At 43.4% G+C, this 24,535-nt stretch overlaps 1 protein-coding gene across 1 annotated transcript in view; it reads right to left on the reverse strand.

The window, feature by feature from the left end:
• Window positions 1–24,535, reverse strand: part of cdkal1 (CDK5 regulatory subunit associated protein 1-like 1) — a 239,802-nt gene that overhangs the window by 113,298 nt on the left and 101,969 nt on the right. Inside the window, exon 8 of the mRNA XM_051131261.1 lies at window positions 10,247–10,350. Within this exon, the coding sequence (XP_050987218.1) occupies window positions 10,247–10,350 (104 nt within the window). The remainder of the gene's footprint in view (window positions 1–10,246; window positions 10,351–24,535) is intronic.

Here is a 24,535-nt window from a genome sequence, read left to right on the forward strand (position 1 = left end):
AAACCAACACACTATAACAGTGTTAAACATGGACGTGTGTGTGTGTGTGTGTGTGTGTGTGTGTGTGTGTGTGTGTCAAAGATCTCACACTTCAAAGCCGCTGCTCTGAACTGCTGCCTTGTCAACATTTCATTAGCTATAAATCTCATTACCACACATTTGCATTCAACTCTGTGTATGTGTGTGTACAGTACGTTTGAACAGAACACATATACTCATACAGACCTCTGTCACGTCTGCACCAAACACACCATCAACATGTTAATGAAGCTCCTCCTCAAGCTGATCCATTAAGAAACTTCCCAGCATTCTCTGACTACACACCAACACCTGTTTGTTTTTTATTGTTTTGATTATTATTCATTAAATTAGTACATATCTATAAGATCTTATGCACAAATGTAGACATGAAGGACAAGACGATGGATAAATGAAAGCTGTCATCATTTTCTCGTCCTCAAGTCACTTGAGTGGCACAAACTCAAAACTCATGCGTTTTTAGTCTCAGTAACATGAGGACGAGTGAATGATGACAGAACACACGTTTGTGTGAGCTACACTGACGATCAGACGGCCTTCATCTGTGAGTCTGATCATACCGTCATCCAGTGAGAGACTGACGCGCTCCAGTGTGTGTGTGTGTGTGTGTGTGTGTGTGAGAGAGAGAGAGTGTTTTCCTCTCTCTCTGAACACTGAAGATCCAGTTCACACATCCATGATGGGCGGCGCTAAATCACATGCTGACATCATCCTCGCCCAATCAGCACGCAGCGTTTCACACAGGCTTCTCAGAGAGAACAACACACACACACACACACACACACAGGCTCCTGCACAAACAACCCCAATGTAAACAAACACTTGTTGGGTAAACAAACACACGAGTGAACAGGATTCCCTCTAACGACACACACATCCCACACACGCTTCTCACATACAAACACTTACACTGTAACACACACACACACACGCACCCTGTTTCCCCAGTGTGTGTGTGTGTGTGTGTGTGTGTGTGTGTAACTGCTGAATAGCCACACTCATGTACTGTATTTAATATGAATGATACTTCATAAACGTCCTGCACTACCTGCATAACTCACTTTTCTGTCACTACTGATTACATTCTCACCATTTTAATGTATGTACTACTGAATGTGAGGGAAAGTAAAAGAGCCAAACTCACAAACACAAAAGAGGAACAGGGAAAAAAGAATGACGGAGTAAGAGAGAGCAGATGTGCGGATGAACCGCAGAACTGAGAAATGAGGTGAAGGAGGAGATGTGAGTTCACGGAGCAGAAGTGTGTCACGAACCTCAACGGCCCTAAACAGATGACAGAGAGAGAGAGAGAGAGAGAGAGAGAGAGAGAGACAGAGAGAGAGAAGATGAGCAGCTCACTGTGAGACACTGCTGACCCCTGCTGGAGGACGGAGGAAGCGTCCCATCCCCCACACCAGCTCCTCACACACCACACGCCTGTCAGACATCAGTACAAGCCACTCACGCAAATCACCTTCTGTTTGTTTACATCACGTCACACCTACAGGAAGCGCTCTACAGGACAATACCAGAGTTCAGAGAGAAGATCAGATGTAAGCCCACAATACACAGATCACAAACACACCGCGGGTCTGAGCTGCTTACTGCATAATTCAACTTGGTTTATAACTGATGAACTTTACAGTTATTGAACTGAATCAACACTGAACTGACTGGAATAACAACACTATTGTTTTGCTACAGCTGCTTCACAGCAGAAGTTGGATTAGTCTCATATATGATGAATTCTGCACCACTGACTCTGTTAATTCACTCTACATCACTGTGAAGCTGCTCTGAAACAATATCTCTTGTAGAAAGTGCTGTAGAAAGAAAGGCTGGCCCTCACAAACTGCAGAAAACCCTGAGGTTACCTGTGCTGTTGACCTCTGACCTCACTGACACATAATTAATCCTCACGCTCTGCCTCCAAGCAGAAGCAGCTGAAACGCGAGCACACGGGGGCCGCGGGGCCGACCTGATGCTTCGAACGGTGCTCAGGTTCCCTCACACAGATACAGACGAAGAGACAGAAGTTAACTTCTCCATTAAAGGGACGATTAACATAATGTAGAATTAATATATTAACATGATTATTTGATTTCCAGGGGATTTTTTTTCAATACATTCAGTATTTTCAGCATAAAATTATAACACTGTAGGTGTTGTTACTAATGAAAAACTAAATCAGAGAACTGGCATGAATGCATTTACATTGCAATTGCAAGTCCATAAGTAATGTTATGAAATAAAAAAGATCAAAAATATCAAGGGATTTTTTTTTTCTCAAATGAAACTAGGTACAACAAATCATTGTCCTTATGAGTGAGTCATTGAATCATTCACTCAACAGACTGATTCAAAAACACTGATGTATTCAGTAATGAAACACTGTGTTGTTCTGAGACACTCAACAATTCTTCTGCGGCTTTTTGGAACTATTTTGTCTCGAAATTGCAAGTATGTTGTACAAAATTAAAATCACAGTTGCAGTAATGCTCAGGAAAACCAGCACTCTTGATTGTGTCATATATCATTAACATTATATATAAACTCGTATAGGGATTTTTCTGCTGCAATATCTCAATTTTGGGAGCATTTTTACTAATTTTGCTGGTGTTTTTACTCTAAAGCCCAGTTCCCACAAGAGCTCTGGAAAGTGAACGAGAGAACAAGCGACTGTGAGATGGCGGCGAACATACAGAGGGCAGGACAGGAGGATCAGGTGCGTTTGGAGAGGCTGTGGAGAGGGCAGAGCAGGTGGCACACGGGCAGCGCCCGTCCCTTCACCTGCAGCCGACACTCAAGGGCCACCTGGCAGAGATGGAATTACCACAACATCCACAATCAGCCTGCTGTGGACCTGCTGTGAGACGAGTGCCCCATTCAACACACAACCACAGCGGGAAGAAAAGAGGACAAACGCGCCCCTCTCCGATTGTTCTGCTGTGAAAGGGGCAGACGGCGGGCAGGCTCCTGTGTGAGCGGCGCTGGCGGTGACCTCAGCGGCCGGACGGCCAATGGGAGCGGCCGACGGAGGGAGTGGATCGAGCTGAAGCGCAGGAGCCACCCGTATATGTCGGATCTGTGGTTTCGGCGCACAACGACGGCAGGCGGTTTACCAAAACACCGGGAGCACGTGCACGCGGCTCGAGAGAGAAGAGCACAAACAAAGCTAAAACTGAAGAAAATCAACACACTAACTCACAGTGATGCTGGGAGAGGAGCTTGTGGGACCAGACAGGAGAGCAAGAGAGGAAGACACGTGCACTACATCATCATGAGATTTACTGCCAAGTATGCTGAGACGCAAGAAATTTGTTAAAGAAACTTCAGGGTACAGTTTAAATAACAATAAGACAATGAATATGAAAAGATATATTCTAAACTACTACACACTCACGTCTGTCTTCAGACATTCAACATTCACCAGGAGCTCAAGACCTGATATCACAGACTCCACAATGAGAGAAACTTCAACAAACAACACGGGAGTTACTGACATCACCGAAGCAGCAGGACGGTGAGATGGATTTCCTTTACACGCTGGAATCTCCTCCCCCGAGATCAAACACGCTTCCGACTCGGCAGAGACCCTCCAAACATCCCGTGACTGGGGCAGAACCGGATCCATCCATCTTTCTTCAGATCTAATGACTACATGTTCCTGTGCGTGTCTGTCACACGGGGCGGCCGGCGCGCTCATCCACACAGAAACCGAACTTCAGCTGCGTGATTGCCTGTCAACGCATTTTCTGAGCCACTGCATAGAACGGCACCGTGGGACGTGGGACGCCGGCGCCGGCGACGGGACGGAGCGCCCTGGAGTATTGATGAAAGTGTGCACTACTCAGTGGTCACTACGCCGGCGTGTAATTGAAACTGTTTTGTTTTAGCAGGGCAGAGGCCCATCACAGTTTCAGCAGTCACGGGACAGCGCCCCCTCAATTCACCAAACGACACCCATCAGGACACTCGTCACAACTCGTCACGATGCATTACGACGTAACCGGATCGTGACTGAAGTGGCACCAATGCGTCCGCAGCTCTTCAGACCCGCTTGTGCTCCTGCAGGACACACGTGCGAGCATCTGAAACCACACAGACACACGAGCGCATCAGCACAGTCTGGTCCGGCTCACTGCATCATTAGAGAAGCTGAAGCATCTTGTGTGGTTTGAGTCACCGCGTCTGTCTTAGACTAACGCAGAATATTACACTGCGACAGTGAAAGTGCTTAACATCAGAAATATTACACCTCCCCTAAAGTGTCACAAGTGAGCCAAAGTGAAAACAGGATGCCCTAAAATGACAAATAAGCACATGAAGAATGTCCTGCAGTTCACTTCTTGTTTGGACAGACACAGTCATATATCAGCAGTATGTACGTGTGTGTGTGTGTGTGTGTGCTTGTTTTTACTACATTGTGGGGACCAAATGTCCCCACAAGGATAGTAAAACCTGAAATTTGTACCATGGGTACAAAAGCTTATAAATCATACAGAATGAGATTTTTTGAGAAGGTAAAAATGCAGAAAGTTTTCTGTAAGGGTTAGGTTTAGGGGTAGGGTTAGGGTAAGGGGATAGAAAATACAGTGTGGACAGTATACAAACCATTGCGCCTATGGAGAGTCCCCACAAAGATAATAAACCAGACATGTGTGTGTGTGTGTGTGTGTGTGTGTGTGTGTGCACTACGTCTGCAGCAGAGCTGAACTGAGGGCTCTCGGCGGGCCAGTCGGTAAATATTTGAGAGCAAATTTCATTAACGCTGACCGCATTCATGTAGCTCCAGTGTAGCTCTGTTTGTGAACTACAGCCTGAGATTGTTTAACCCTGTCTAAGATCAACACACACACATTTACAGGTATGTTTGTGTCTAATTATGAAAGTCTCCTGCACACATACAGCTGCTCCTCAGTTTCAGATCTCAATAGTGTACTGAACAGCAGACGTGTGACCACACAAACAATTACTAGCCAAATAAGGACATTCCTTTGATCCTTCTATGGCAGGGGTGGCGATCGTCGGTCCTGGAGAGCCGCAGCCCTGCAGAGTTTTGCTTTAACCCTAATCAAACACAAGTTAATCAAGGTCTGAAGGGTTACTAGGAAGCTACAGGCATGTGAGATTTTATTACAGAGATTTTATTGCAGGGCTGCGGTTCTCCATGACCGACATTCACCACCCCTGTTCTATTGTTGTACATAAGCTAATAATAATATAACTCTAAACCACAGGTCAGCAGTACATCTGTACTGACAAGCTCCAATACAGAGGAAAAGAGATCATCATATTCAGATGAGAATGTGTGTGTGTGTGTGTGTGTGTTGATGTATGCATACTGGAGTGTTTCTCCAAGCTAACAGTTTGCAACAATTATAAACCTATGCATTTTTTTATTATATTATGACATATCAACTTAAGTGCCGTTTGCTATAAAGAAAGAACTGACTTCATACATCCAATTAAAATCACCAGAACACTGAGACTTCAAGACAAAAGATCTGCAGCATTTCAGACACGTGGTGTGATGAAGGACGGTCAGACATTCATAACTGTGACTTCAATGTAAAGTGCTGGCAGCTGCAGCTCTTGTGCTCAGTGTGATGGAGAACATCTGGAGGTGTTTGCAGGCCGAGGCCCATCATTCCTCAAGCGTGTCTCGTTTACTGCTAAGAGTCCAGACGACGAGTAGACGCAGCCGACCAGAGAAACGCTTCACCCTGTCTGAACCTCGCTGGACTCACCATCAGGTTCACGCTGAAGCTTTAGACAGCGCTTACATCAGATCTCATCAGTCTCGCGTCCACAGACGAGCTCCGCAGCGTTCCTACCGCTCATCTTGGACTCACTGGAGCTCACGGTGAGACGCCAGACCCGAGAGCTCAAACGGGACCAACGGTGACCTACTCAACCCTGACGCCAACCAGCGGCAGCTTCAGATCCACTCACGCTGCTCCAAATGAGGAACTTCTGAAGAACCGATTTCCACTCGTGGAGTCCGATGTAGTCGACGGCCTCACAATCCTCCCGAGCTCATTCAACAGCACCGCACGCAGGATCCGTCTCTGATAAGCGCACTGATCAAACTCATTCTTAATGCGGCCTTCTTGATGTCCGACTAGCTTACAAATGATCATGAATAAATGAGTAGCGCTAAATAAATGATGACTTCTTTAAGTGCCATATCAGTGGACAAGGTCATTTCACATGCTGTCGATACGTTCGTCTTAGCCCGCGCTTACGGCCGCGATCAATAAACCTCCTGCAAATATCACCTTGAAAGCGAGGACTGGAAGAGCAGCAAACATCATTAAGACCAGGAGGATCAAACTGAGTCAAAACTCAATGTTCACCACTAAACCACACGCTCACTATTGCGGGAGGACGGTGGGCGAGAACTAGAGAGAACGGAGCGGACCGAGAGTCGCTTCAGAGAGTCCATTTAGCAGAACACAACACGAAACCTGTGCATCGACTGATTAACAAAGCTAATGTAGATCACGAAGTAGAAGCCAGCAAAAAGGAACAACACAAACCAGACTCCATTCTAGCTGAAACACAACATACTGAATCATTCCGGTCCATGCGGTTAATGATGGTGAAGAACGGCGAATGTGCGAACACAGCACTGCGCTCGGGTGAATGAGTGCAGATGTGTTTATGTCAAGGAAATCAAAGGAAACGTGGCTTTAATCTAATTTCCCAAGAATTAAGAACCAGTGCCGTTTCCAAAGGAGCAGCAGCAGGGTTCAGTGTGTAACCGTGTTCAGAAGTCGCTCGATTCTGCTGTTCTGACCGAGACATTCTCACCGATTCTACACAACCTTCCCTGACCCTACTACATCTGCTCTAAACCTCATTCATCTGTGGATGCAAACTACAACTACTGCATATAACTATGAATCTAGACGCAGTCAAACCAATGTATTTATTCATGTATGCATTCATTTATTTTTCTCCCTGAAGAGCTGAAGGCCAGAAGTGTAAAACATTATGACTGTATCTCAGATAAACTGGTCTAACTGAAGAATTCATGAAGATCTGCAGTGACGGAGGCTTTGAAGTCAAACCGAGCACAGAAGAATCAATCAATCTATCGCTACTGATGGGAATCTTTACCAGCACACCGAAGACCAGTGTAATTAACTACGGTAATTAAAGACAGGAAAGGCGGGTCGAGCATTAACAGTTGCTTGAGGCGCAAACGGCACTAAACTCTACAAAACTATCCACCGAACGAGAGGAAAAAACACTGCTGTGTGAATGTTTTTAATATTTATAAAATCACACAAGCAAGAGTGCTGTTTTTAGAATATCAGCATGACTGCAAATGTCATATTGATATTATACAAGTTAATATTAACTGACTTACATCATAGACACAGTATTGTGTGTTTTTGCTCAGTTTCCCATAAGACAATGGTTTCAAACAAAGCCACAGCAGAATAAAGAAAGAAAGAGAGAAAGAAACCCGTCTGCTGAGACGACAGCGATAAAACCTCAGGCGTGACGGTCAGAAGATCTCTGATCATCTCAGAAATCATCCGAGAAACTGACGCGTCTGCAGCTATTCGCTCCCATCATTCAGAGCCGCGCTCTCAAACGACACTCATTTACACATCATATTTGAATAAAGCCATAGAAATCTGCTCAGAGTTCAGTGCCAATGAAATCACCGTTTAGTGACACGGCTGAGCATTCGCCGCTGGTTTAGGAGGAGATTTAGAAGAACATCACAGCTCAAGTTGACTCCAGGCATATACTGTATGATGCGAGGAAACGGACAAGTTTAGGACATTTATTAATAACGTCGTTCGTTTCTATTTACTGCAGAACTTCAGCTGTCCTATCAGAGTCCATCTGCAGTATAACGACACACACACGTGTGTTTGAGTTCAGCAGGAAGTCTAGTGACTCCAGCGTCTGCACTAGAAAACCCAAGGTCCAACCCGAACGGGCTCGGGTCCAAAACGTCTACGAGTCCCTCGGACACGGGTCGGGTTCAGTATTACCTTTTTCTGAATGGACCTAATAAGATCCAAATGATTTTACACTATCCTGGATACGTAGCCTCCTTTTGCATTCCTGTTAAGTTCATTTTTGAGAAACACGTGTCAAAAAAAAAAAAAAAAAAAAAAAAAAAGAGGAAAATCCACTCACTTCATTACTCTGTGTGTTCATGCAGTGCTTTTCTTTTTGTGTCCCTTCATCAGAGATGAGGTAAATAATGTTGCAGACAACGCTAGCAAATCCATGATTTATTAAACTGTCGATTTAATTTTTATCTAACCATCACATTTATTTTTTTTTAAATCCACAATTGAAAGCTGAACTCTGAAATAACATGTATCCATCAGACAGGCAAAATATAAAGTAGTAATAAAAAGTAAATAAAGAAATAAATGAAATGAACGGAGCAGCGGCCAAATCATTCAGCAGGACACTGGGATTTCTCCTGACTGCGGGGCTGCACACGTCATTTTGGGTTTGAAAACAGCCTAATGCCGTCAAGTTCGGACTCGGGTTGGGTTTTTCTTTTAAAAAAATAATTTTGTGCACACCGGGTATAGGGAAGAATTACTTCAGGTCGTTTCGGATCAGGTACGGACCTTAGGACCTGAGAAAACCTCTAGTCTACACACGCTCAGTGTTTCATGAGCACCGCAAACTACAGGCTTCTGCTCATACACTTACATTAATATAAGTATAAATAAATATAAAGCACCTATGTATGTATACCTTCACTAAATATTTTTAAATACGGCATTAATGTCATTTCTGTGTCAAACATACACATTTAACCTTTCTTATTTTGCACTGGATGAAATGAAACCGAACATAAACAGAAAGCGTGAAGTGTTCCTTCTCCATCAGTTTGACGACATTAGTGCGCACACACACACAGACTAAAGTTTGTGTCAGATACAGATGGTCAGCATGAGGAAATGTGTGGAGCAAACGTGCTGCTGCTGCGACACCACGAGGAACAGAGAAACACAGAAACCTCACACACACACTTTCACACGCGTTGCTCAACTCGGTTCAGACGTGACTTACTGACGCTCAAACAGCACAAACTTCCTCTAGTCATGAGACGATGTTCTCTCGGTCCTGACGACCACTAACGGCCTCCTGACAAACACTGATGACGAGACGCCACTGACACGTCCAGCTCATCTAGCACAGTGATCTAGATCATCAGACCAATATAACCTCATTAAATTCACTTTTAAGCTATCAATTATTTTTTGATTAACTAATACAAACTCAATGCTTTGTTCAAACATTGTTTTAAAATATTTACCCTAAATAAATAAAGTGTCAAGAATGAACTAACATCCATCAGTAATACAACGATAGCCGCGTTCAGTCAGTGTTTGCGGCTGACGGCGTGTCCTCACAGGTGTGAGTGTTGAAATGTTTTATTCACTGACTCAGCTCACCGTAATGACAGAATCACACACACAGCACCAGGAAGCTCTGGCACAACTGACATTTGCTCACACATATAGAACTATCCGATCAGTGCGGTTCTGTTCATGCAGCTCTGCTGAAAATGTGCAGGCGTCCGTTCGGTCATCGTGATGCTACGTGAACGCAAGACTATGAAGCAGCGTCGTCACACTAGCCACTGATCCGCTGTAGGGAGTGTTCAGGGTGAAACACGCATTCCAAACAAAAGTACATATTTACATAACCAACGACATTATGTTCAGAGACATTATGTTTCAGTCCTAGTCTAATCGCCCTCTTACACAAAATGACACCAAATTCATCTCACAAGGAAACTTTGTTCAAATAACTAGTGCTTGTAATCATTCACCATGTGGCTTAATGTTAAACTGCCTGCAAAATCATCCCAAAAAACACACATCACAGGAGTTTGCACAGATAAAACAGCATGACACACAAATGACTCAGTTTTTGATTGGATGAGAGGAATCGTGGGCGGATTGGTTGTGGAAAATTACGAGAGAGATTTTACTCTGATCTCTGATGAACTTCAGTTACTGTCAGAAAAGCAGCGCTTTACTCCAGCATCACTGAAACGAAACACTCTTACTCAAACTTTTGTGTTTCATTTAGTACTAGAGTAAATATTAAACAGAAGGCCGAATGCTGTAAGCGTCACTCTGACTTCAGGACATGTGAAATCGGTCATCAGAAACTGAAGGGGTCAGGGGTCAAAGGTCACACTCACCCTGGAAGGACTGTCGTGCTCTCTCCACCAGCTCCTCGATGGGGTAACTGGCCAGATCTCCTCTGGCGTGTTTGGTTTTGCAGTACGTGCAAGCGTTCAGACAGCTGTGGGACAGAGAGAGGCGATCGTGAACGTCAGGAGCGTTACGCACACACACAATCATACAGTAAGAGCGACAGACATCAACACGTCTGAACACGGAGAGGATTCACCACTGACTGCAGAGCCAGCATCCTCCAGAATATGTTCATTTGTAAATGCAAACAGAAAAAGTGATCAGAGTGTGGTCTGGATGAACCTTCTTTTGAGTTTGGTGTAACAATTAACCTGAAGCTTCCACATGATATTCATCAGCTACAGTCACACTGCATCAGTTTTGTTAATAATGTTACATTTTGTTAATGAAAGACATGACTAAAATTATTTGTTGACAACCTTGTTATTCCATGACATTAAATATGAACCGTGTCTACATCAGTTTTCATGCTTGCGTTGCCAGATGTCAAGAGTTTAAATCCCCTAATCAGAGCTTCAGAACCATTTTCTGCCCAGTGTTTTACTCTCAATCTGGCAACCGTTCACACACGCTCTCACTTATACTGCAGAAAAAGCACCGATGATTCATTCATAAACGTGTAAGCAGTAGTTTAATCGACCTCTATCGAGATAATCTGCTCAAATGAAAGCGTCACACAGTTCGTGTTCATTCACAGGCCGCCTGCGCTGTTTGCTGCCACTACATCTGCCATCAGACCTTCTCACTGATGAAACTGATGAACTGTGATGAATCCAGACATGACTTCCACTCAACTAAACTTGACTAAAATAACAGGAGAGGCTGACTAAATGTGATATAAAGGACATTTGACACAGGACTAAAACTATGACTCTTTGCAGTCTCAGTCAGACACACAGAGAGACTGGAGCAGAATGAACCGCTGTGACTCGTCACTGGGCCAGACAACAGTGAAACACAGAAAACAGCAGCGATGAAAGTCAAAGCCTGGATTTAGCTGTGAGTTTGTTGTTCTCCTGCAGAAGTTTGGCTGAGAGGTAAAGAGTGTTTTGTCTCTGCGTTTCAGAGCGCCGATCGATAAGCGTCTGGCGGGAGGACGGGGGGCCGGATGGAAAATCTTTCTGCTGTTGTTCGCTGAACGAGCTCCACCGAGAGCCGAGCGGACGGAGCTCTGAGCCTCGAGCGAGTCTCGTCTTTCATCAGCGCTGTCGACGAGCCCCGTCCGGCCTGCTTCAAACGGCTACAGAGACACGGGCCCCGCCGCGGGAAGGATCTCTGCCGGCGAGTCGGGACCCGTCCAGGAGCTCAAAACGCTGGACTGCCTGAGGAGCATCATTAGACAACAGCATCCAGCATCACCTCCCCTCCAGCAACGGCTCCGCGCGAAAGTGCTGAGCTAGAAATGTGTCTGCGGAGCCTCATTACCGCACCTGAAGCTGGAGCTGTTCAACTACACGTGTAATGACTACTGAACCTAGTGATATTCACTGCAATCTACTGTCCACATTAGCGTTCATTTTGTCAGCAGTTTTTTTGGGCTTTTTTTTTGTTTGTTTTTTTGAGTCTTAGTCCCGTGTCAAATGTCCTTTTTACTTTTTATCATATTTAGACAACCTGGCCTGTTTTCTTGTTTAGCCAAATTCTAGCTGACAAAGTCTGGGAGTTTTACTTTAGTTTTAATCAGTAAACTTATATTTCAGCTCATAATTTTAACTCATATTTTAGTCACGCTGTATAATGGTTAAACTGATAATCACAGTTATTTTGCTCTAAATTATAATAGCGATTACTCATCGTCACCGTTGCCATTTGAGAATCAGAATTATTGCGCTTTCACAAACTCAAACACATGCTCGATTGATGTCTACTGTTTTCCCAGTTTATTATCTGAAATATTAACACTCTCTCTGCATTGTAAAAATTGGTAAAAAGTCAAAAACGCAAAAACTGACATTCCTGATATAAATTCCAATAATTACAAATTAGATCTATGTCTTTTTAATAAACCGACAACAAAAAAGCTTTTGTATTGTGCCACAGAGAAGCGTAAGTGCATTTATTCGGTCTCAATCGCAAACAATACCGTGTTTGGATTTAATACAGTTCATCACGGAAGGTCCGATGGCGGATCGAGTCACAGCAAACAGCGCAAACGCACAGATATAGTGTGTTTATATTTAAAAGCAAACACTTTAGTCTCATTTTCCATCGACGGCATTACATGCTGATACAGTCAGAAAAAAGCTGCTGTTTGTATGAACAATTAAACTCATAATAAATAAATTTACATATTCCTGCTGATCCTTTGTTATTTCTAAAGGAACTAGAAGATAAAATATCATGACATCAACAGAAGCAGCTGTGCATTTGATGAAACTGAATTTGGCTGGTAAAGATGGAGACAAAACAAAAGACTAACCAGGATCAAGACATAAGCACTCGAACAATCTAGACTCTCCAAACAGTTTCTGCCTTTGACATCGTATGATCTTCAGTACATCTATCTCCCTCACCACATTAGCCATTAGAGGAGTCACATGACCCAAAAAAAAAAAATAAATAAAACCAGGCGCAGATGGGTCCCCCTACACTGGGGACGGGGCTGTTTTAATGTGATACGAGCCCAATAACATGGATTAAACTCACCGTACCCCAACAACGCTTCACACTAAACCGACCCGCGTCCACCTCCGCCCGCCCCTGACAGGAGGTCACGACACAAACACAGCTCTTACACAACCCAGAGCGCAGCCGCGAGGCCTGACATTAACGTGGTAAATGTAAAACCTTTTTAAGACAAAGTAAAGAACATTTAAGGAAAAAGAACAAATGGAACAAAACACATCAGTATGGTCTCTAAATATCTTATATCAGCAACACCGTAAAGTTTTAAAATACAACTTCCACCAGCTCTCTATCACTTCACATCCATTTTACAAATTAACCAATTGAATAGACGGAATATCTCTGTTCCCAAACAACAGAATACGTGACCCTGCACCACAAAACCGGTCTTAAGTATCACAGGTTTATCTGTAGCAACAGCCAAAAATACATATAGGTCAAAATTATAGATTTTTCTTTTGACAAAAATCATTAGGATATTAAGTAAAGGTCATGTTCCATGAAGATATTTTGTAAATTTCCTACCATAAATATATCAAAACTTAACTTCTGATTAGTAATATGCATTGCTAAAAACTTCATTTGGACAACTTTAAAGGTGATTTTCTCAATATGACAGAATTGTTGTATCTCAGCCACATATTGTCCTAACAAACCATACATCAATGGGAAGCTTATTTATTTAGCTTTCAGATAGTGTTTCAAAAACTAGACTGGTTTTGTGGTCCAGGCCCACATACGTAAATAACTTTTACAGTACTTCTGATCACACTGCAAAAAAAAGTGATGCTCTTGCTCAGTATTTCTGTCTTGTTTTCCAGTGCAAATGTCTGAAGATTCTTACATCAAGATAAATTTACTGGAGATGCAAATGACATTCAAATAAGGTGTCTTGTTTTCTGAGAAACTGATGAAAATTAAGTGAGCTGATAATTAAAAAAAGAACATCAGGTTAAGAAAAATCAAATTAATTTAAAGGGAAACAAGTTTTCATTCCTCACTGACAGATATTTGAAGATTACACTCATTCGTTGATTTTGCTGAATTTCTTAGAAACAAGACGCGTTTCTCAATATGCGTTCTTGTCCGTACTTGTGTTCTTGCGAAACGTCATCAGTCGTCGCCCAAGTGCTGTTCCAATTCAAAGTTCACATGTAACCAAATACAGTTCAAATATGTTCTTGCTCCGCCCCTTTTATCAAGGACGCATCAAGAGGAGACTTGTGCAAACTTGAGGCAGCCACGTATCCCAGAATGCATTGCGCACCAATCAGCGAGCGTTAATGGCGGAGGAGAAAACTTGCATAATTTTCTAAATATTACTTTTATTGTTTTCAGGCGATAACGTAGTTGTTTAGAACTCAAATCTGCGGTTTATTTATAAAGACAGCGCCTATTTGAAAATTGGCTTCACTGATTTCAGAGACGTGAGCTCCAGGCGAACAGCGGACGCTCAGTGCTCACGCGTCCCACCGAGAGCAGCCTCGGCTCGGCTACTCCTTCTGACATTTGCCGCTGGTTCTGATGCCTCTGTAGTGGTTAAACATGAAGTATAATTCATTTTGGGCAAATCTAGCAGCTAATTTTTGGTCTTGTGAATCTATTATTTGTTCCAGGTCATATGGTTTTGGCTGAAGACAATGTTATGTTTCATAAATTATTTATCAAGCAACCGTCATACAGTGCTGACTTTGTGCATGCATGTGACTGAATTGTTTGCTTTTGACTTTATTTCTGATTACATAAGTCTCTTTAAGTACTTTAAATTAATACCTTGATAAGGTACTTTTTAATCTGTACTGTACCAAAATACTCAAAATGCTTTCAACATCTTAAACAATAGGTACAATCTTTTTCTTTTTTTCCCAGAAATTCCTGTGTTTTAATTTTTCTGATAATCAAATTAAGGCATTAAACATTTTTTTGTTCATGTCGTCATATATAGAGAGACACAGAGGCCGTAAATCACCGCGAGCGTCACGTGTGCTTCAGTATTTGTGTAGTAAACAAAACCCGTCTCCGCCATTCATTCATACAGAGGCAAACGGAACACGCAGGATTCATATTTAAACCGTCTTTTTGCGTTTCAATATTCAGAGACACTAGTGCATATCACAATCTGAATTAAGTGACAGACCAACTTTTGATTTATCCAAAATTCGACGAATTCCTTGGCATTCCGTGCTAGAGTAAATCCGTTTTTATGAATGGACTCGCGATCCCGTCTGCATTTTTACAGAGGAGAAATTAATTATAGACGCGCGTCCACGTAGAGACAGAAATGACATGCCGTCGTGTAAATAAGAAAAATACCATAAGGTTATTTAGTTTGTTTAATTAAAGATTATACACCCGTTCTATAGGAAAGGTAACCTTAAATGACTTCTGTTGTAATTGGTGCTATATTCAAAAATTAACCCTACCTTCAAGGGGGGGCGGGCCTGTGAACACTGTGAACCTGTAAAACTGGTAGAGCTCCTCGATGCGTTTTACTACAGGATATATACTGAACACTGGACATCAAGGGAACGACACAGTACTACAACCAAAGTAAAACCAAAAATGTCCTTAACATCCACTGGTACAATGCATTAATAAAACTATAAACTGCAAAATGACTGTACCAAAGCATGAGTTCAATTCACACAACAGCAGCCGATACGGGAAGCGTTTTCTCCTCCTCATTGGATTCTGATGAGTCTGTTCATTCTGCTATCGTAACTATACAGCGTTTTAGCATTCATCGCTGTTCTCTGCTCCTGCCATGTGACCCATCAGAACGGAGCCGAGACCCAGTTGTGGTCGTTCTGCTCTATTCGCGCTGATAAACAGGCTCATTCACGAGGCTCCGCGGGTTCCGTTCTCTCCACACGGACGGCACAAAATATCAGGGCCTGATTAGACACCCGCAGTAAATAACTTCTTAATTACTTCAGCTGAAAGCCGCTCGCCGCGGCTGCGTCCGCCTGTCATTAATTACACCAGCGATACATACGGACAATATACTTCATCACAGCGCCGGGGCTAACGGGCCCCTGGTGAGACTAACCCGCTTTACTCTTTGTTACCTATTCAACAGTCCTGTGACAGTAAGACAATGCTGAAAGCTCCCCAGATGCTCCCCGCTCCCTCAATTTATTAATTTGAGCCCCAGCGAGTGAGACGCCGCTAAATTACGCTGACCCCCGCCAGCAGAGGAGACGCCCGAGAGGACGGGCCAGACACGCGCCTCCGCGCCCACGATAAGAGCTCGCTGAGCACGACGCCATTAATCGAGCGCTGAGTCGAGGGCTTGTTTGGGGTTTTAAGAATGCAATTACAGAAGTTTGAACTGCGAGCGTCACAGCTGCGCCAGCACTTCATCACTGTGTTTGAAGGACAGAGGAAAGTCAAGTGGACTGGAAAGAAAGAGCTGCACAAACCGATTCACACTGCAGTGCTACAACACTCAGAACATCACTGAGGAATCGAACTGGATCCTGAAAACAAAAGCCTGTTTACCTGGAAGCAGGCGCAGGAGTCGGTTTTCTAATGAGAAAATTAACAATATCAACCAACGCATGAACACAGGACGCCTCCGCATCACCTCCGCCCGACAGACACTGAACCGTGACTCCAGACGGCCAAGAGTACGGTTTGATGTTATGAGCTCGAAGCCGCAGGGGATTGTGGGAAAAGGCAGAGCCGTCTGAAACACTGAAAGGACAACAAATAGAGAGACGTGTCTTCCATGTCTGCAGGGAATCTGAGAGACAAATCAAGTTCTGCTCCATTATTTGGACCCAGTTTCAAAGAGCAGTTTTTATCCAGACATAGGCTGAGCATTTCCATCTGAAATGGGTACCAAACGCCATTAGCTGTATAAATGGAGTATCAACATCCTTATCCACGTGATCCAGCAGGTCAGGTGGCCGGAGAAGAGACTCAGATTGTAAACAAACCACTCTATTTTCTCCCTTCGGACGACTAGAGCATGGCCCGATCCGGAAACAAGTAAAACATGCAATAAAACGGGATGGTTTGAGGAAAGACACCAGGAGCCTAAAACTCTTCTGGTTCCTGCTGTCTGACCTGAGATCTGCCATCCCGCAAACATCACGCTGAAGACGTAAGAGCTCCTGCATGGTGTTCGGCTCAGCTCTAGATGCTCTCAGTCTGTTTTCCTCTCTAACTCCCAAACAGCACGTCGAACATTAACGGAGGACATCCAAGCATCTCTGGGAGGCTTCATTTGCCGACAGCTTTGTCTTCAGCGTCTTGTTGGTGTTTGAGTCACTGAAGTAATCTTAGGTTTTCCATAATGGCATATTCACCACTGCCTCGCATCTCCCCCTCCTCATATTGGGCAGTAATCTCGTAATCGAAGCGTAATCTGCTGGCGATCGGTGCTGATGCAGCGTTTGTGCGCTGAGAGGAAAACAGAAAGTTGGCTGTTAATTAAACCGGATGTGGAGGCTGTAATCCACAAGCGTCCGAGCGCCGATCCTGGAAACACGCGTGCTTAGAGCACACGCCAACACCAACATATGTGTTCAGGTTTGGCAGTTACGACTTTTTCTGTAGTTGCCAAAGCTCTCATGTGCTCCTACAATAACCCTGAAATAACATCTGATATCTGGAGTCAGTGTTGGCCTCACAAACAGCTGCATGTTCCAGTGAAACACACACTACATCCATCCACACTAATGCTGGCACAGACCCGTCTGTGTGTGACGTCAGCTCTCACCATCATTACCACAATGTAAATAATGTGTGCGTTTCAGAAGTAGTACAAGAAAAACCAACAGAATGAGGCAATCTGAGGACAGGACCTGAGCTGAAACCAGTCTGATACACACAGCGATGGGTAAAAATCAAAAATCAGATGACCTGAAGGGACGACGGCAGAACAAACTCATCGGTTTGTTGTACGTGTGGCTTTCAGTTGAGATGCAGCACTTTCAGAGCAGATTTATTCAAATACAACAAGGTTACAGGCCAATATGAAAAATCCTCATTGTTAAGATTTGCAATCATGTGAAACACACTGAAATTCCTCTGAGCACCGAATCAGCGTTTGCTCATGTTCCTATTGTCCTGCACACAGATGCACACACATCTCCACCCTTAATGAGTGTCATTGCCTACAGTCCAGTGAACACGTACAGATCACTCACACTCAATCCCAGCAGCCCTCAGCTGGCATGACAGAGACACATCCGGGCTCTCGTGGGACCCCGACACACAGCAGACACCTCACGGCATCGCTCACGCTCATTTGAGCTTCGCCACAGAAACTACAATCAGCACAATTAAAGCTCTGTCATAAGTGCCTGCCATAAAATGTCATCATATGTGTTTAATAAACCAGTATTAAAATTTAAATGGGATCTAGAAGGAAAAAAAAAAAAAAAAAAAAAAAAAAATTATATATTATATATATATATATATATATATATATATATACACATACATACACACACACAATGCAAAACAGAATTTGGGGGAAAAATACAGAGCAGAATTTAGTTTGCATCACTGAAACATTTTCTTCTTTAACACTGTAAAGCTGCTTTGACTCAATCTGTACTGTGTGAAGTGCTACAGAAATGAAGGTGACTTGACAAATAAACTTAAAACAAAACCCTGAAAAATGCTCATTTGTGGGAGGATCAAAGAAAACCCGACCTGAAAGACTTTTATTCATATAAAGTAAATACATTTTTCACATGTGAACTAGGTGACTAATGAAACAGTAGTAAATGAATGAATCTGTTTCAGGTTTAGTTCATGCAGCGACTGCAGGTAAAGCGGAAGAGACACATCCTCACATTCACCTTCATCTTACTGTTCAACTCTGCTCTCAAATTACTAGACTGTTAATATTATTTGTAGTAAATACATAAAATCATCTTTATAAAGATGGATAAAGAGAGCTTTGGCTTGGCTGTGAACTGCTGGTTTTACAATAGAGCCGGACCGTAGAGACCGTAACATTAGGAGAGGATGGATGACTGCTGCGAGACGCTCGTGCTGACCGAACGAACAGCCGGTGATCATCCAAACGGCCAGATCTCTACCGATGTGAACCGAGCGGACGGTCCTCGCTAGATGTTCCCGCTCCGCAGCTGCCGGATGAGGCAGTGGCCATCGTCACAAACTGACTGGCAAATCCTTCATCTGTGCCGAGCTCACGACCCAATCTCGCAACGCAGCCCACCGCATTCATAACGGCAGCGACCCGCAGGAATAACGCCCTCATATTTTCAGGTCGGCCGCGAGTCTGATAAGAGCCATTGTTTGTTGTCATCCGGCGTCACCTCAGGGAATAGAGCCGTCCGACAGAGGAATCATTCAGGAAGCAGGCGACCCTCCGGGGGCCCGAGGGCCGAGTCAGCAGGGGCCCGACCGTCAGGAGACGACACGCTCGCGCTCCGAGACTGCAGCGGCGGAAACGCCACCCAAACGCCACGATACCTCCTCATCTACATCAGCACAGACGGAGGAACGCTGCCCTAGTTCTCCTCAAACACAAGAGAAGCTCCTGCCAACAACATGAGCTAAACCGTTTGGCCCTGAAAACAACGAACATAAATAATCCACTGAACGGAACAGATAATGCCTGAAAAATGGAGACTAACAGAGATGAAGATCCCAAACGCTCAGACTCATCCTGCTGCCCTGAGCAACACAGACCAAAACAGATCAGGTAATCAACCTCTCACAGCCGCGCATCAGATTATAAACACCTTCAGAGTCAATTACTGACCGGCTATCACTCTCAGCACTCGCTCACACACACATCCTCAATTCATACGCACAATCAGACCATTATTTATCACTGCGTCATAACAAACAGCTCCTAACCGCTCCTGTACGGCAGGAAAAAGCACATCATATTCTGACTTCACAGCCAAAACACTAAGAACCATTTATGAATTCATTTATTATAATAACAACAGCCATAACAGATCACATAACAACAGTTTATTGTGTCTTGAATCTGGGAGTGATTCTTTTTCTCAATTTTTGCCCCAAACCCCCGTAAATTTCTGACCCTGACTGCCACTCATTCACGTGGGTTTCATGGAGTTCACACTTAGCAAACCGTCACATATCGTGTCATTAAACGAGGCAATCGCACGGTTAGGGAGCGACGGCGTTTGCTGACGGTTTAAGGCTCATTAGATGGACGTCGGCCATTCGAGCTCAGACTGCACTGATAAATAATGTTTACACCCTCTGACAAACCAGCTGGAGAAAACAAGTAAAACACCAGCAATCGGCCCTCCGTTCACGCTCCAGCACACTAATGACTGTGACCGTAAAGACTGGGCTTATTTACAGATGCGAGAAGGACACCAAAAAACACCAAGACCAAACTCACAAACATGCTAAGATCATCTGATGCCGACAAAAACACAAAGCAAATGTAGGAGCTCTTCTCTCTCCGACCGCTGACCTTCAGAGAACTAAAGAACCAGGAGACAAACTCAATTAGATCAACATTATTAAGTTGACGTGAAGACTTAAGCTGGTTAGAGGATCATCATTACGGCACGAACATCCTTCAGACACCAGACTGAAGCCTCGTTAGTGCGAGGAGACTCCGAGACGCTCAAACGCTGTCAGAAGGCAAAAACAGACCGTTATTAGAGTAATGCTGCCCAATTTCAGAATGGTCCTGCTGTTTCCATCAGCTCAGGCTGCTGTAGACGGGCAGACTAACTAATCGGTCAGATTTGCAGTAACGGCCAACTAGTGCTCTTCAATCATTTGGGATTTAAGCGGCAGAGCCGCAGCATCTGTCCCGTATCTGTGCGTTTCTACACGGACAAGACAAATAGACGCGTCCCTTCAGCTGAAAGCGGGCCGAACCGCAGCGCTGGATAGCTAAACTAGGTTAGCGCTGCTCGCAGGTGTGCAGCGGCGGCTAGAGGGGTCAGCGCTAGCGGGTCATCCTCCGCCTGCGGCCTGACAGAGCTCTACATCATCAGCATGTGTCCCGCTCACGAGCGTCCCGTCCCAGACACGCTCGCACGGCTAACCGCATCCGCAGAAACACACCGCCGACTGCAGGACGATGAGCAGACGGACGCTTCGTGAGCCAAAAAACAGTTCCTAGAAAGAAAAACAGGCATCGATAACGAGACGATAGCCGTTTCCGAAACCGCTCCCTATCCACTACATAGCGCACTCAATCGGGTGTCAGACATTTTGTAGTGCTGTCCGAATAAAAAAAATGAACGACTTCATTCCCTACATTCGTTCACTACGTTTTACCCTATTTCCCACAATCCAACGCAGAGAACGACCAGCTGAAAGAGAGAGCGAGTTTGAATGAGAGATGCCATTTACATTTTTCTTATTTCTGCTTTAATGTTTATTTGATGCATTATTTATATTTAAATACACAATGTAGGCTTTAACTGAGTTTAATGTTTTACTAATTTACTGATGTGACATCTTTGTTAATTTACGAAAGTAATGATAATTTGGTGGATATTTAACAATTGTGATGTAAAACTAATTTACCCATTTAATAAAATTGAGGGCACTTTGCAAAACACTGCACAGGAGAATTTCAAGATACTACAAACAATAAATACATATGAACGTGTGTTTATTTTTGTTGACAGTATTTTAATAGTATTTAATGATTATGAACATATAAGCATCACAAAACAAATTAACACTATATACAGCGGCATGTATAATTACAATATAAAGTCAGTTATTGTAATTAATATTATTTTCTAAAATAAGGTACATGTAATATAAAAGCATATGCGACGAAGATGTTTTTGCAAGTGTCAGCGCAGTGTATACGTCACCATCCGAATTCGTTCACTCCTTCTGATACAGACCACTGGACTGCCATACACTACATAGGCATTAGTGAACGAGTGAACGATTTCAGACACAGCTAATGAAACTTTACTGACAGCAGGATGTTTTATTCATGCTAAACGCACAACACGCTAACTGAATGCTAAACATGTATCAAGTGAGCACACACATGGGATGTTCACTACTGATAGAGAAACTGGAAACAACAGCGACAACAACTGTCCGGACCTGATCATTTATATAAAGTCACCTGTGTGTAAATGAATACTCAGTAGTCAGAGTCACGTTTTTGGTCAAGCTCAGTTCAGTTCACCAGCCCTGCAGTGAGCCGTTAGGACTGCATCGATCTGTCACTCCTTTGTTGTTTAGAATCCAGCTCAAAAGTGCACCGTTTTCATGCTTTCAGGCTCAGGAGGTCAGAGTTTCAGAAGATCCAGAAAGGTCAGGTGAAGCCTGGAGCTCAAACCGTCTTTAGCTTCCCGTTTCCACAGACCGCAGCCGAAGGCGAGATGCATTATTTATGATGTGTAAATATAACACCAACACAATGTGAACGGCATTATACAGAGATGCATTTAATATGTGTGACGACTGAAATAAATGAATTCACGAACATCTGAATGAATTTAAATGTTAATGGAGTTCTGTGGAGCCTCTCTGGAGACAGACGGCTGATATTACAACCAATGAAGCTGAATTTCAATGAGAGAATCCAAGGTCAAACTCATGTTATCAGCAGCAGTCGCCGGACACGAAGAGACTCCGGCGTTAGATGCCGAAACGCTGTTCTATACACACATATTCTTTACCTACACGTCTCCGAACGCTTCATCCGCACAGAAACTACAGGGAAATGCATCGTGTGTGGAAATAAATACATCTGGTGTTTCATTCTGTCTCTCGTCCATAATGCGCTCCAGCAGCGCTGAGGATTTACTGACGGCGCAGCTGCTCCGGACTGGAGCGCAGCCAATGGGAACTCGCTAAAGTAGCCAAAGCCATAAGCTAATGTTTTTCACATGACACGTCTCTATGGTCAGAGCAGGACGAGCCAGAAAGAGCCGCGTGTGCCGCGTTACCGCAGACGAGCGGCTGTTCGCGGCGGTCACGAGTGACTCTCGTCTCTTCGCCGTAACATTCGTCAAGAACATATCGGCCCCCGTCGTCTCACTGTTTCTCAGCATCTAATGGCATGAACACAGAAGAACCCATGTGAACATAAAAACTTTAAACGCGTCCCCTGCGCTCTTCCGCTACATCTTCTCGTAATCCTCAGCAAACGGTGCTGAACGCAAAACTTTCCATCTGCTGAACCTCAAAGTGCCGCCGACACACCACTGTAACCCATCACTAGATTACAAATGAGCAGGAATTACTGTGACCGATCACTGCTATCACATATCCACGGTTATTCAGAGATCTTGACTTTGTTACAGTGACGTAAACACAAGAATCCAGACGTTTTGCCTCCAAAGTGTGTGTGTTTTTTGTTTTTTTTGAACAGGCACAAATGTGTCAGACACATTCAGGCTTGTCGGAGTGAACCACCTCCATCAGTGTCAGGACAGGACAGGACAGGACGTCAAATACTCTTGTGTTTCTGGAAGAGTTCATGCGTTCATCTGACCTTTGCTTTATAGCAACACTGAGCTTCTCCAAAAATCATTCCAGCTGCTTCAGGCTTCAGTAAACAAGCCTCTGCAATCCCAAAGCCGGCAAATAAAACGGTCGCTATCAGCGATCTGGAAAAACGGACACAGAGGAGCAGAAACGCAAATGTGGAGCTCGAGAACAAACGCAAAAATAAACCTACATAACTGCAGAGAAAAGCCCCATAATATAAAAACACAAATACTGTAGTGAAAGCCAGCCAAGTTAAAGCCATGAAATGACACATTTTACCTTTGTAACTGATGCCTTTCTGAGTGAATCAGATGTTTACAGAGAGAAAAATGGTGGACAGTTAGGTTAGGGCAACCCTAACCCTAAAATTAAGATGGTTCAAAGTAGGGATGCACCGATACCACTTTTTTCAGTACTCGCCCGATACCGTTACTTTTATTTTTGGTACTTGCCGATTCCGAGTACCGATACCGATATTTTAAAATTTACAGGTAGATTTGTAAAATATAGGGTACAGAAACTAAAAGAATATGTATAGTGTTAGTTGGTCAACTTTATTTATCAAATAGATACAGTCAAACCAAAATGTATTTAGAACCCATTATCATATATATCAATATATATCAAAAATTGTCAAAAGATGGTGTATATCTGCTGTCTGAATAATTTTTGGGTTGACTATATATCCCTTAATTATTTTTACACTTAATTATGCCCATTAAAATGTGTTTTGTTACTTTCACTGTTCGTTTGTTTTGTTTTTTTCTTGCTCTCTGGTACATCATCTTCAATTTAATAGCATTAAACTGCTCAATTGCAGCGGCTCAGTACTGTAATCACGCGAACCACTCATTATGAATCTCCTGATCTCCTGAAACTCTGATATTTTCAGAATTATAAGTCACGTTTTTTTATCTGAAATATGCTGCTATTTGGGCTACAATCCAAAGCGACTCAAATAATGGAGAAACACTCGTGAAGCAAATCATCGCATCGCATTTCACACGGGCTGCTACAGTTTCACTTTCGCCGGACATTCGTGTCTGCTTAAGGTTGAAAAAAAAAAAAAAAAAAAAAAAAACGATGTTTATAGCGAATGCCCCTATATATATATATATATATATATATATATATATATATATATATATATATATATATATATATATATATATATGAATTTGTTTTAATCCAAAAGA

This window comes from Labeo rohita, chromosome 16, assembly GCF_022985175.1.
Source record: "Labeo rohita strain BAU-BD-2019 chromosome 16, IGBB_LRoh.1.0, whole genome shotgun sequence".
Taxonomy (NCBI): Eukaryota; Metazoa; Chordata; class Actinopteri; order Cypriniformes; family Cyprinidae; genus Labeo; species Labeo rohita.